This window comes from Bison bison, unplaced genomic scaffold (genome assembly GCF_000754665.1).
Source record: "Bison bison bison isolate TAMUID 2011002044 unplaced genomic scaffold, Bison_UMD1.0 scf7180017864217, whole genome shotgun sequence".
Taxonomy (NCBI): domain Eukaryota; kingdom Metazoa; phylum Chordata; class Mammalia; order Artiodactyla; family Bovidae; genus Bison; species Bison bison.
In genome coordinates this window covers 1,838,869-1,853,403 of record NW_011494789.1, presented here as the reverse complement: position 1 = coordinate 1,853,403, position 14,535 = coordinate 1,838,869, and the positions used below count along the sequence as shown (strand labels likewise).

General features: G+C 40.7%; 1 protein-coding gene across 1 annotated transcript in view; it reads right to left on the bottom strand.

Moving 5' to 3' along the window:
• Positions 1–5,260: 5,260 nt before the first annotated feature.
• The window catches only part of ATP6V1B2 (ATPase, H+ transporting, lysosomal 56/58kDa, V1 subunit B2), a 26,290-nt gene continuing 17,015 nt past the window's right edge, over positions 5,261–14,535 (bottom strand). Inside the window, exons 10-14 of the mRNA XM_010845440.1 lie at positions 12,986–13,136; positions 11,514–11,596; positions 10,155–10,259; positions 8,796–8,925; positions 5,261–6,712 (exon numbers count right to left, since the gene is read on the bottom strand). Coding sequence (XP_010843742.1) covers positions 6,573–6,712; positions 8,796–8,925; positions 10,155–10,259; positions 11,514–11,596; positions 12,986–13,136 — 609 coding nt within the window. The 3' untranslated portion in view covers positions 5,261–6,572. The remainder of the gene's footprint in view (positions 6,713–8,795; positions 8,926–10,154; positions 10,260–11,513; positions 11,597–12,985; positions 13,137–14,535) is intronic.

The following is a 14,535-nucleotide window of genomic DNA, read 5'->3' as shown; positions in this document are numbered from 1 at the left end:
TAACTCTGATGGCACTCTGATTAAACCATGTGGCTCACTGTTTTGTAAGTGTATGTATTGAGAATTTAAGGGCCTTCCCAGGTGGTGCTAGTGGAAAAGAACCCACCTGCCAATGCTGGAGAAGCGAGAGATGAGGGTTCAATCCCTTGGTTGGAAAGATCCCCTGGAGGAGGGAACAGCAACCCATTCCAGTATTCTTGCCTGCCTGGAGAATCCCAAGGACAGAGGAGCCTGGTGGGCTATAGTCCCTAGGGTCACAAAGAGTTGGACACAACTGAAGTGACTGAGCACAGCACACTGAGAATTTATAGCTGAAACACATCTCTTCTTGACATAAGTCCCACAGTCAGTATACTCAGTCTGTGGGAGAAAGAAGCCATAATTGCCAAGGGCTTTGGCTTAGAAAGATGGGTGGGCAAAGCCACAGTTGGCAAAGGGACGACTGTTAAGGGATTCTGTAGGACAAAATGTTCATAGTTTTTCTGAGTGATAGGTTTACAGGATTCTTATGTCTTTGTACTTATCTGTACTTGAATCTTATCTGTACAGTGAGTAATGTATTTAGTAAGTAAACTGTTAAAGAAACTTCGTGTTTGGGTTACACCCAACTGCTGCTGAGCGGCAGATCATGGGGGGAAAGTATAATAGAACCAGAGATTAAAATGTTTTAGCTTTCAGCATACTAAGGTTTCCAAAAACATTAGCCTCAGTGATAACTGGTCCTGAAGATCAACACCAACTCCTCACTTAGGAGAGAACTTGATTTCCATGGGTTAAGCCTCTATATTTTAGAGACCATCTACAGACATAAAGCTAAAACTGAAATACAAAGATCCCTTTTCTGTATTAGATCTGGGTCAGTTACTGAAGGGATAAATAATCCTCATTGCTATTTTCAGTTGCTCAGTTATGTCTCTTTGTGATCCCATGGACTCTAGCACACTAGGCTTCCCTGTCCTTCACCATCTCCCAAAGCTGGCTCAAACTCATGTTCATTGAATCGATGATGTCATCCAATCATTTCATCCTCTGTTACCCTCTTCCCCTCCTGCCTTCAATCTTTTCCAGCATGAGGGTCTTTTCCAGGGAGTGAGCTCTTTGAATTAGGTGGCCAAAGTTTTGGAGTCTCAGCTTCAGCATCAGTCCTTCCAATGAATATTCAGGGCTGAGTTCCTTTAGGATTGACTGGTTTGATCTTGCTGTCCAAGGGACTCTCAAGAGTCTTCTCCAACACCACAGTTTGAAAGCATCGGTTCTTCACTGCTCAGCCTTCTTTATGGTCCAACTCTCACCTCCATACATGACTACTGGAAAAACCACAGCTTTGACTATACAGACCTTTGTAGGCAAAGTGATGTCTCTGCTTTTTAATATGCTTTCTAGGTTTGTAATCCTATCACCCATGAAGTGAAAGATGGTTGAGGGATCTAGAAACATTTAGACTGAAGATATAGAAGTGGCAACTATGTTGAGAGCGGTGGTGTGTTTTCACATGGAAGAGCCCTGGGAGGAAGGTCTAGGACACCGCTATGTGGTCTGATGCATGTGTGCTATGCAGCTTCAGTCGTGTCCGCCTCTTTGCAGCCCCACGGACTGCAGCCTGCCAGGCTCCTCTGTCCATGATTCTCCAGGCAATAGTTCTGGAGTGGGCTGCCGTGCTCTCCTCCAGGGGATCCTCCCAACTAAGGGATCACACTCATGTCTCTTACATCTACCTGCACTGGCAGGTGGGTTCTTTATCACTAGTGCCATCTGGGAAGGCTTATAGACAGACAAGTTTCACCTCAATTCAGGAAGATTTCAACCACGAGAGAGGTCCATCCCTTGAGTGGACTGCCTCCTGAGACAGTTCCAGCCTCACCAGAAGCTTGGTCTTAACACTGCAGAGGCTTAAAAGGACTTTTAGTTGAGGAGGGTTGGATCATAAGAGAAAACCCTTATGATCCTTCTAGATCTGATTCTACAGTGTAAGCCTCTTTGTACAAGTTTTGGTTTATTTTTATTAGAGTGTGTTCCATTATGGCACCCAGGCTAACATGCGGCTCCAAAAAAATACCATGTGATTCAGTGAACCCTGACTGCCCTTCTGCTTCAAGGAGTGTCTGCATGTACCTGACTGTTCAGGAGCTGCTGCCCTCTAGTGGGAATGAAGAATACAACTGCTTGAAAAGTTACGACCAACTTAGACAGCATATTGAAGAGTAGAGACATTACTTTGCCAACAAAGGTCTGTCTAGTCAAAGCTACGATTTCTCCAGTAGTCATGTATGGATGTGAGAGTTGGACTATAAAGAAAGCTGAGAACCAAAGAATTGATGCTTTTGAACTGTGGTGTTGGAGAAGACTCTTGAGAGTCCTGTGGACTGCAAGGAGATCCAACCAGTCCATCGTAAAGGAAATCAGTCTTGAATAGTCATTGGAAGGACTGATGTTGAAGCTGAAACTCCTATACTCTGGCCACCTGATGCGAAGAACTGACTCATTTGAAAAGACCCCGATGCTGGGAAAGATTGAAGGCAGGAGAAGGGGACGACAGAGGATCAGATGGTTGGATGGCATCACCAACTCAATGGACATGAGTTTGAGTAAACCCCAGGGATTGGTGATGGACAGGGAAGCCTGGCGTGCTACAGTCTATGGGGTCGCAAAGAGTCGGGACACGACTGAGCAACTAAACTGAACTGAAAAGTAACCTTAGCCTTTTGAGTCTGCTGTCTCAAAGAGCTTAGCTTGTGGTGTGAGCACCAAGATTCTTGACCCGAGCCCATCAAGGCTTTTGTTTATATCCACAGTACCACCAAATCCCATAAAATACTGGAACTTTAGCCACTACCTGTAGTCCTCGTTTCCAGAGAACGGCCAGATTTTTGGATGCCTGTTTCAGTTATTGAGTGACACCTGGCTGTTAAAAGAGCACTCTAGAAAGTGCTCTAAACTTGGTTTAAGGATCCTGGTTCTAGCTCATGTTCTGCTTTTCTTGCAGGACCCTGAACAAGTCACAGATTTATTAAATGTATAAAATGCTCTAGAGTTTGGGGAAAAGTAGTCTGTCATATGTGTACTACTTATTGCTACTAATCACAGCAAATTGCCTTGTTTTCCACTCAAGGTTAGGTCTGCCAGGGGACTGACCAAGCCCAGACAACCAGTCAATCCTAAAGGAAATCAACCTTGAATATTCATTGGAAGGACGGATGCTGAAGCTGAAGCTCTAAAACTTTGGCCACCTGATTCGAACAGCTGACTCACTGGGAGACCCTGATGCTGGGAAAGATTGAGGGCAGAAGAAGTAGGTGACAGAGGATGAGATGGTTGGATGGCATCACTGACTCAATGGACATGAGTTATGAACAGACTTGGGGAGACGGTGAAAGACAGGCAAGCCTGGTGTGCTGCGGTCCATGGGGTCGCAAAGAGTCAGACACGACTGAGCAACTGAACAATGGTCATCTGTCTTTAGCCTCAAGGGCAGCCACAGGCAGAGGCTGTTCTTTCCTTAACAGGGAACAGCAGTAGACTGATCAGGAGGGGGATCAACAATGCCCAAGTCGCCCAGCTGTCTGAAAATATTTACCACATTTTTTGGGCAGGTTTTGCCATTCTTGCCAAAGATACAAAACTCTGTGGCTGATGAGTCACTGGCAAGACTTCTGTTTCTCAACATCGGTTCCCTGTTGCTACTGCAGGGCGAATGCAGGCTAGGACTCCACATCATTTGCTTGACTGCTAGGCAGGTATTCAACTCCAGACTGGAGAAAGTCTGGAATAAAACTACAGTTGGTAGCTGAGTAAGGAATATGATTTTCATTAAAAAACAAAAAACAAAAAAAACCAATTTTTTAAATTATATATCTTTATTTATTTGACTGCACTGGATCTGCTGCAGCATGTGGGATCTAGTTCCCTGACCAGGGATCAAACCCTGGCCCCCCCTCCATTGGAAGCATGGAGTCTTAGCCAGTAGGTAAGTCCCCAAAACCCATTTCTTTGTACTTACGTTCTCTGTCCTTCAAGAATTGCCTTGCTGAGTTTTTCTGGTCATCTTTAAACTGTATTTTCAGTTAGGCCTAGGAAACTATTTTCTGTTGTTCCCTAATACTGGACTAAGCTAACTTTCCATTACTGGTATAAGAGAAAATTTCAAAAGCAGACAATGCTTTGTTCACCCCAGACATCGGACACCATCCACAGCTGCTGAGAATAAAACATCTCAGTGAGGCATTTATTAGCCAGAAAACATTTTTTCACTTACATGAAACCTTACAGACTGAAGTGACAGTCAACTGCAAGCAATAAATGCTTAATGGCTTAGTTAGCCTGAACTTTGAAGAGACCTCCCAAATACTCTAAGCCAACTGCAAAGAAAACTTTTTCTCTTTAAAAAATTCAATCACAGTGAGAGTCCACATTTAAGCATAACTTTAACTGGTCTTTTAGTTAAGTCTTATCACTGGCACAAAGAGGTACACTAAGAAAATGTTTTCACTAAAAGGTAACAAACTAACAAGAGCGCTACTTAACTAACTAATCCTGAGTATCATTTAAGAGTAGTTAAGTCTGCCTTAATAAAGCTTTGTTATTAAAAGTGGCCCACTGTAAGAGTGCCTGCCATGGACCCAGCACTGTCTTAGTGTTTCACATACAAAACCTCAAGTCCATATAATAAGCCTACAAGGAACACAGATCTGTTAAGTGACTTAGCAAGATCACATGCTGAGCGGCAGCACCAGACTCAGAACCCAGGTCTCCCTATTCTTGCCATGACAGAGCCTTTCCTCCACATCTGAATGCGCTTTGAGTTGAGGAGGGGAAAGAAGTGGGAGGCTGCCGTGATGCCACGTTCTTGTGCTTTAACTGCTATGTTTTCCTTATATACTGGACACCTGTTTCAGATTTTATTGGAAATAAGTTTCAGCCTGCTTCAGTATGTCTTTCACTTTCTATTTATTACCCTCTTTCATTCGTGGCAGACAGGCTCTCAAAGTCTGGAGAATGTTTGCAACAAACAATGCTATAACAACCTTAGGGACTCCCGACCCTGAATCAAACTGTAATACAGTGGAAGAGGTATTATAGAAAAGAGCTCGTAAGGGCAACCTACAATGCAGACAGGTATACAAAACATGGTTCCCCTGTAAGAGGACCTGGTTCACAACATTGGTTATGATGCTCAAAACTGTGAATCAAAGAGGTGCATTATTATTATATACTTGCTCTTTGCTACTACTTTTTTGATGAGAAGATACAGAGTCACTATAGGTAACTTTCATTTAATTTAATATTTATTTTCATTTTATATCCAGGTCACATTTTCTACATTAAAATATAATCATGCTGTCCTCCCCCGCCCCCACCCCCTACACCTTCAGAGAAAAAACTGAAGAACTTTACACAACTTGAAAGAAAGATGGAATGCACGGAGAAGCTGCTATTGCACCCAAGGAACAAAGAACACAGAGACCCAACAGGAGACACGTCAGAAGTGCATAGAAGACAGCTCAGGGCTCGCAGCAGGAGGGAGGAGGAATTAAAAGGCTAAAGCTTTTAATGCTGTCACTTGTGCCACAAGACTACCCTGAAAAGGCAAAGAGGTTGAAAAGCAGGACCCAATAGGGGATTTCCCAAAGGCTACTATCTAACAGAGTTTAAAATATCCATACATTAAATTAAAAAATCCATAAACAGAAGTGCTTTCTCTTCCCCACTTGCCTTTCTAGCATCTGGTCAACATTCTAGAAACTTAAAACCACTGTTGGCATGTCCAAGTGTAGAAAGGATTTTTTTTAAACTCTTAAACAATTGTATCCCAACTCTTTCCAAGCAAAGTTCTATTAATTATTGTAATGATGATTCTTCTGCATGGAAACCCAGTAAGGATCATTAGGACAGGGCATCTTGCTGCTCAGAGCAATGCCAGCAGGGCAAAAGTGGCATGATTCTGTGTTATTCATAGGGAGGAAGAGCAGTAAGACATGGAGGTTGAAGCTAATCCGTACCAAAGAGGAAATGGAAACTCCTTTTCTAGTCTATCTATTAGACAGGAAAGAGCAGGCGGGCAGTAAAAACCATCTGCTGAGAGCAGCGGCACAGACCCCGAGGCATACCAAAATCTAAAACCAGCGCTCAGGAAAGCCTCTTGGCTCTGAGAAGTGTCTTTCAGACCCCTCTCTTGTCCCTAGCTTAGAGACCAAAGCACTGTAACTTCAGATAGTGATACTATTGCCAGGGTGGAGAGGCAAGGGCTAAGAGACCCCAATAATGAGGACACTAGGCAGTAAGGTACACCACTATGTACAAATACACACACTGATGAAAAACTCCACCTCCAACTCTCAGCTGCTTTGAAGAAAGGGTTGGAAGGATCCAGGTTTTTCTAAACAGGGGATATTTTAAAGTCTGTTAGCAGTTTAAAACATTGCAACACTGGCACAGTATGTTACCTAGTCTTTGTTTTTAATTACAGGGTAACACAGTAAACTCCAACACAAAGGTGGGGATGGGGGAGTGCAAAAGGAATAAAGAAAATAGAACCAGTACTTCACAAGAGCATCGAGCCAGCGATGAAGTAGCAGCTAATGCTTCGCAGAGTCTCGAGGGTAGAATTCGCTCAGGGTGCTCTGAGGGATCCTCTTCAGCATTTCTTTGGGGAAGATTCGGAGCAGTTGCCAGCCAATGTCCAAAGTCTCATACACAGTGCGGTTTTCATAAGGACCTTACAAAAAATTGAGGTCAGATGAGTAAAGGCCAACTGCTGTTAACTTACCAGAGAGTTATTCAAAATTTACTCTGTTATGGGCCTAGCACTGGGAGCATGAAGTATAAAAAAGAGACACAAATAGCTAGGTCCCCCTGGACTGGATGTGACTGAATGTAGAAATGAGGGTTTAGACATAAGAGTAAGTGAAAAGGGAGAAAGCCGCAGGGAGAAACATCGGGTAGTCATGAGCGTGTGTACACACACACATGCCTTTTTCTGATAACTGGGTGGGCTCTAAATAGATTCCAAGGAATACAGAAACTAGAGTCAGGGTTTTATCCAGGGAGTAATGAGAAAACTGTTCCTCAGAAAAAAGAGGCCAGCCTGAAGGAGTCTAGTACAGACACATAAGAAGCCTAAATGCCAATTACGCTCCTGAATAGGGCAGTGGTTTTCAAAGTTGTTATTGCCATTATTATTTTTAATAGCAAAGTCATCCTTATCCTGCAAATGAATCTCATATTTTGGCTAAGGAGTTAGAGTTCTTGGTCCTTTTTTCTACCAGAATTAATTGTTATCCTTTAAAGTAAGGTTCTACATAATTTTTTTTTTTAAGAAAACCCAGCAATCATATTTGGGGGATTTTTAATGTTAATAAAAACACATCTTTTATAAATACCAATGAGGTAAAAAACAGAGTTCATCAGCATTAGCAGACCAAACAAAACAGCTCAAAAGCCCTGCATATGCTATATGATTAAAACCACCACAGACTTTTTAACAGAAGGACACTCAATATAGTTAACAGTAAATTTACTTCAGCAATGGTATAGAGAGCTGGGGAGACTGGTGAAGACACAGGCCACGGACGAGGAGAGAAGGACTAGACTAGGTCTTCCGACTCAGAGAGGACAGAGGTCAGTATAGCTTCAACATCACCCAGAAACGTCAAAACAGACTCTCTGGCCCCACCCAGATCTACTGAATCAGATCTGCATTTCAACAAGCTCCCCAGTAGATTCAAAGGTGTGTTCAATTTTGAGAAACACTGGCCTAAGTTACATTAGGAACAACAACAACAAAAAAAACAGAACAGGATGTTTTAAAGGAGAACAATGCAAAGTAGCCAATATTTAATGATGGAAAATAAATGAAAAAGGTTAAGAATCCCTAATTCCTGAGCCTGGGCTAACTGGGACAATGGTCATGCAAGAGGTAGACAGAAATTGAAAAGGGAATTAGTTGCTAGGCAGGTGGTCAGTTGGGAAAATCCTCTGCTTCTCACCATGAGAAGTCTGAGAAGGTAGTGGCATAAACAAAATTATCCCAGTTAGAGACGTGGGATTAGAGCTTCAGAAAGAGGCTGCTGCTGCTGCTGCTGCTGCTAAGTCACTTCAGTCATGTCCGACTCTGTGCGACCCCATAGACAGCAGCCTGCTAGGCTCCCCCGTCCCTGGGATTCTCCAGGTAAGAACACTAGAGTGGGTTGCCATTTCCTTCTCCAATGCATGAAAGTGAAAAGTGAAAGTGAAGTCGCTCAGTCGTTCCCGACTCTTAGCGACCCCATGGACTGCAGCCTACCAGGCTCCTCCATCCGTGGGATTTTCCAGGCAAGAGTACTGGAGTGGGGTGCCATTGCCTTCTCCCAGAAAGAGGCTAAAGGCTCATAAACAGGAAGTCAGTCAGTGTAGGGGGAAAAGCACAGAAAGAAGAGGTAATTAAGCTTTTGGAAACATTAACAATTAAGAAGCAAGAAGATAGGAAATCAGGAAGATGAAGATAGATGGACTGGAAAAGTCTGAAAGCCCCAAAACCAGAGAAGAGCACTCCAGAGAGGTTAAGAAGAAGGGACAAGGGAGGCAGCAGAGCAGAAGGCTGGTTGTAAGAAGGGAAAGAGTAAGACAGGAGCCAAATAACTGGATCAAGGAGTTGAAGGCAGAGGGCTAAGAAGAAAGACATGGCAAATGGCTGAAAGAACCTCTTCTCCGATCAGAAGGAAAACTGCATGGAGACCAATGTAAATTCTCTCAGACTAGGAAAGAAGTCCTCAAAACTACCTAGGATGCTGTTTATATTCATGGGAAAACAGTCATCTTACCCTGAGCAATAAAGTTCCTCTCAAACTTCTGCAGAAATTCCAAGTAAAGAAGATCATCTGAGGTAAGAGCTTCTTCTCCAACGACAGCTTTCATGGCTTGTACATCCTTACCAATAGCATAGCACGCATACTACAGAGACAAAAGCAGAGATACGGTTTTATAAATATTAAGAATAATCTGGGCTACAGAAGTATACTGCTACAGCTATCTTCACAGGATTTCATACTACTTCCAAATGTAATTCACAAAGTTCATATACAAGTCAGAAAGACTTTATTATACAGTAATCTCACTCAGAAAGGAATCTTCAGGCAACAGTACATCAACATTACAAACAATGTACAAAAAAATGCTCTCTCAACGTATCAATGAGCTTACATTTTGTAGAGCATTTTCATAGAACTTACACTATGAGAGAACTCCATCTCTAAATTCTATTCAAAAAAATACTTATGATGTTAGTAGGTTTATCATGCCTATTTTAAGGTCAAATGCATTTTCCTTTAATTATGCTTGCTATACAATCTCAGGGCTATAGAAACCAAGGATTTCACAGAATATATATGTACCCCTTAGTGTTCTGGTGATTGCCTACTATGTTAAACAAAAAATAAGGTAGAATATTCTTTCAGAAATACTGTATAATTACTATTAAGGTTATTAATAAAAACTTAAAGGCTTTAGGCCTTGATTTTTTTACTTAAAAACTAATTCATACACTATGGGAGGCAGGTCTCAAGCATGTGGTTCTTTTTTTTCCTTGTCTTTAAACTTTATTCGCATCTGAGACTGGAGAGGGGATGGGGTGGGAGGGATCAAGGACCTGAGGAGCAGGTGGGAAGACCTATCTCACTCAGGACACATGAGTCGTTACACAGCTGTCAGGTGGACGAACTGAGCGGAGAGGGCAAAGGTCTCCTCTTTGCTGACAACTGACAACTCAGGGAGAGACCCTGGGCCCCACGCCAGATAGAAGCAGTGAGCCACACCAAAGGGCCAGCTTCTAAGACCTAAGTAGCTATGTGCTTAGTCACTCAGTCATGTCCGACTCTCTGTGACCCTTTGGGCTGTAGCCTGCTAGGCTCCTCTGTCCATAGGATTTCCCAGGCAATGATACTGGAGTGGTTTGCCATTTCCTTCTCCTAGGCATGTGATTTTTGATCTTTGTCATGAGCATTTATTTATCCTTATAAGAAAACTACTAGGCTCTAATGAATTCCACCGATATTCCACTATTCTATATTACACTCCTGCTTTAATGGGGGAGAAGAAAAGTGATGTGGAAAAAAGACAAGAGGTGTTAAGAAAGCAGAAGGAATGAACTAAGAAAGCACTCATTCTGGAGAGCACACACATACCAGCTGGTTAGACACATCGGCGTGATCCTTTCTGGTCATGCCTTCTCCAATAGCAGACTTCATCAACCGCGACAAGGAGGGCAGCACATTAATGGGTGGATAAATCTTGGGTAAAATGGGAAGGGAGAAAATATATTTAAGTACAAAATTCAAGCTTTACTGGTAGTAAAGGATTGTGAAGCTCATTATTATTATTTAAATTGGATAAAGCTGCTGCTTTTGCTTTCTAGATGAGTCCTAATATCTTTTCCTGATAAGGAAGAAATATTTTAAAGCTTAAGACTTCTTCTGCGAAATCAAATCCAAAAAGTAAAATCTACAAAACAGTACAAGATTACATTAAAAAAACTGAAATTTCAAAATCTGTCTGCAATATCAAATCCAAAATGGTTCTGAACTCTCATAAAATTACACATAAAAAGATTTAACAATTTCATCGAAAAGCTCATTATTAGATGCTGGCATCTATTAAAGAATAATTAAAAGATTCCATTTTTGATTTCTCAGCATAAAAAAGAATGATATCTTGCTGCTTGTGACAACATGGATGCACCATGAGGGCACTATGCTAAGTGAAATAAGTCAGAGAGAAAAAGATAAAAGAGAAATATGTATAATGTATAAAAAAGGAGAATATGTATAATCTCACATCCATGAGATCTTAAAAAACAAATTGTTGAGCTCACAGAGAACAAACTGGTGGCTGCCTGAGGGAAGGGATGGGGGAGGGAAAAATGGGTGAGGGAGATCAAAGGGTAAGTGGTGACGTCAGTAAGTCACATGGATGGAATGATCAGCATGGTGGCTGTGTAAGCTAATAACACTGTGCTGCGTATTTAAAGGTAGCTAGAAGACTGGATCTCCAAAATTCTCATCTTAAGAAAAAAAACTTTAACTATGTAAGGTGACACGTTAACTGGGCTTACTGTGGTGATCATTTTGCAACAAATACAAATATCAAACCATCACACTGTACACCTGTGACTAATGAAATGTTATGTCAATTATACCTCAATTAAAAATAACAATAAAAAGGAAAATAATCTGAAAAATCTACTTTTATATTAGTAACAAAACTGGTGGACCATGCCATTTTGGAATAAAGACCCGAAAAGAGTTCTTTGAGACAATGGACTCTACTTTAAGGCATAAGGAAAGTGGAAATTTAATTCTTAATTCTGGCAGTCTTCTCCACACTAGGATTTTAGTATTACAGAAATGACAGTTTCATAGTCATATTAAAAACAATTCAAGTTGGTGTTTTCTAAATAAATAATTCCTAAGAGCAAAGTCAGAGACACTAAAGAATAACTGAAGAATAGATGTGTAAGCTTATGGCACTGCACAAGTGTTCAATACCTGTCTGTTGTGTAGCTGTCTGTCCACATAGATCTGCCCCTCTGTAATATATCCAGTCAAGTCAGGGATTGGGTGAGTGATATCTACCAGAGGAAGACACGTGATGTTAGTTACTGTCCATCTCATATAAACAAACCCACAGGAAGTCGATCTGTACTACTTAAAACAGTGCTATATAAAATAATTTTCTGTGATGATGGAAAAATTCTTTATCTGTGCTATGCAATATGGCAGCCACTGGTCAAATGTGGCTACTGAACACATGAAATGTGGCTACTGTGACCGAAATGTTTTATTTCAAAACTTTATCTGATTTTAATAAAGTTTAGAATTTAAACAGCCAAAATGGTTAGAGGTTACCACAATGGCCAGTTTAACTTACTTGGTTGCAGCACAGATATGTGTTGACGCAAGTTAAATTAGTTACATTCATAAAAAGCACTATTTCTCCTAGATGTGCTGCCTCTCCCCCAAGTATAAATAACGTTCCATTTAAACACAAAGTTCGCTTGCAGAGATTTGACCATCTGATGTATACTGAGACAGCACTCTTCCATAAGTTATCCCAGATGGGTACCCAACATTTCAACATGGGAAATACAAACAGGCTAAACAAGTAACGCAGCACTACAGGCAGCACCAGCAGGCCCTTCAGAGCAAGGTGTCCCTAGTCTGTTCAGAGAGCAATCTTGTAGCTACTTCCTTGGAACAAATCATCGTCACGTCTGAGGTAGTACTCAGACTGCCTGGGTTCTAAAGCCACCACTTCCTATTCGGGACACTTTACCTCCCCGTGCCTCACAGCAGAGCAGACACCTCAAAGTCACCATGAAGATCAAATGAGTCAATATTTACAAAACACTTGAAACAGTGCTCAGTTATAGTTCTTACTGTTTCTGAAAATATTCTGTAAAAGTATTAAAAAAAAAACTGAGATAAAGACAAAAAGACACTAACATAAGGGGAATGCTGAAAGTCTCACCCAGGAGCTGCTGGGCGGACACCCAGGCAGGCACTGCACTGTGCGCTTACAGACATGGTAATTTTTAACAAGCCTTGTCAGTCATTCTACCTCCAGTCTTGTGGCATTTGCTACTTGTGCTCTTTATCTGGCACCTAAGCTACCTTAAATTACTGGTGCACATATATAAAGAAAACATCCAAGTAGAATGAGTAGTTTACAATAAGAAGAGCTCATATGTTTTAAAAAATTTCCTTACATCTGGACCAGTGGACTGCAAATAGCAGACACTAAATACTAGCTAATTAATAAAAATTAAAATTACAAGAAAATTTTTTCTACTAAAGAATAATTATAGGTAGTTTTGAAATGAAAAAATTTTATTAGAAACAAATCAATAGGTAAACTCAACTCCTGGAAAATACTCTCAAAACGATAGTGATATTCTCTCTTGAAATTAAAGCCCTTTACAATGATCAGGCCTGCTATAAACCAAAGACGCAAAACTTACCATCGTTAGGCATGGTGAGAATAGGAATTTGAGTAATAGAGCCATTTCGACCTTCCACTCGACCAGCACGTTCATATATTGTGGCTAAATCTGTATACATGTAACCTGGGAAACCTCGTCGACCAGGAACCTCTTCCCTGGCTGCTGAAACCTGACAGTGAGTCAAGGAGAATAGTATCACATACCAGAATATGAGAACTAACGCTTGGTTAGAACACGTTTGTTTGAATAGACCAAATTACAAAGTCAGAAATATCATCTTGTTCATTTTAAGTATTGTCTCATTAAGAAAAATCTAGCAACAAAATTTCAGATTATTCTACAACAGAAATGTTGACAAGTGGGGACCAGAAGCTTTTTGTTAAAATCATTATTGCCATAACAAGAATCTTTAAATAGCTTGCCAGAAGAAAATCCAGCTTGCAATTTTATAAATCAAAGGAAGTCCATTTTAAAACCAAGAGAACACTCTCAGTTCACACGATTTATTTCATCTTATGTATCCTGCAGATTTACATAGACTAACTCTGAAAAAAATCAAAAGGGAAAAAAAAAATATATATATATACATAAATCATTTGATGCATTTTATGTGTGTGTGCTTAGTCGTATCTGATTCTGCAAACCCACGGACTGTAGCCTGCCAGGCTCCTCTGTCCATGGGATTTCCCAGGCAAGAATGGAGTGAGTTGCCATTTCCTTCTCCAGATATACTTTACATACATCATTTAATGTAATCCTCACAAGAACTCTAATGAAGAAGTTAATATTAACCCCAATTTACAACTGGAATCAAGGGCCAGATAATTTCCCTAGATCACTGCACAAGAACAGTAATAAAAGGTCTTTCTCTCGGAGACATGCACACTAGAATATTATGTATACATATTAATCTACAACCACTAAGAACCCTAAAGCATGAAGCCCAACTGCTAAGTGCTACTTCGGCACCTCCAAGAGTACGCTCCATCAGAGCTACTCAAACTGTGGCCTGCAGACCAGTTTTTATCAATGTGGCATGCTGCAGTCCATGGGGTCACAGTCATACATGACTTAGCAACTGAACATCAAAGGAGATCATGTAGAAAGCAAGATAAACATATAGAAAACTTAAGTGTCTATTTGACAGAACAGCTGTCTGTTGAATCTAATAATTTTTTTTAAAGGGCTTTTAAGTTGTCTTTCTTAAAAATTTTCACTAATACTTATTTTCACTGCCTTTTATGTAAGTATGGATGGATGGATGGGAGAAAAAAAGTCCTTCAATGGAAAAGCACCAAAGCAGAGTGAGATATGGTGACAGATCTTAAGGAATTTTAAGAAGCTAGATATTTATATAGCAAGTCTCTTCAGAAGTCTTTTTCTCTTTTTTACATACTTAAAAGAGCAACTCATTCAAAATTTCCTAACTTGCATCAGAACACACCCCACACTTCTGGATGCTAGAATCTTATATTGTTTCTAAATACTGAGTTTTCTGAAGGGAAAAAAGTTCTGAAGAGGGTTCTGCCAGAGTATAGTCTTTATTTATGTAAATAAATAAAAATTTC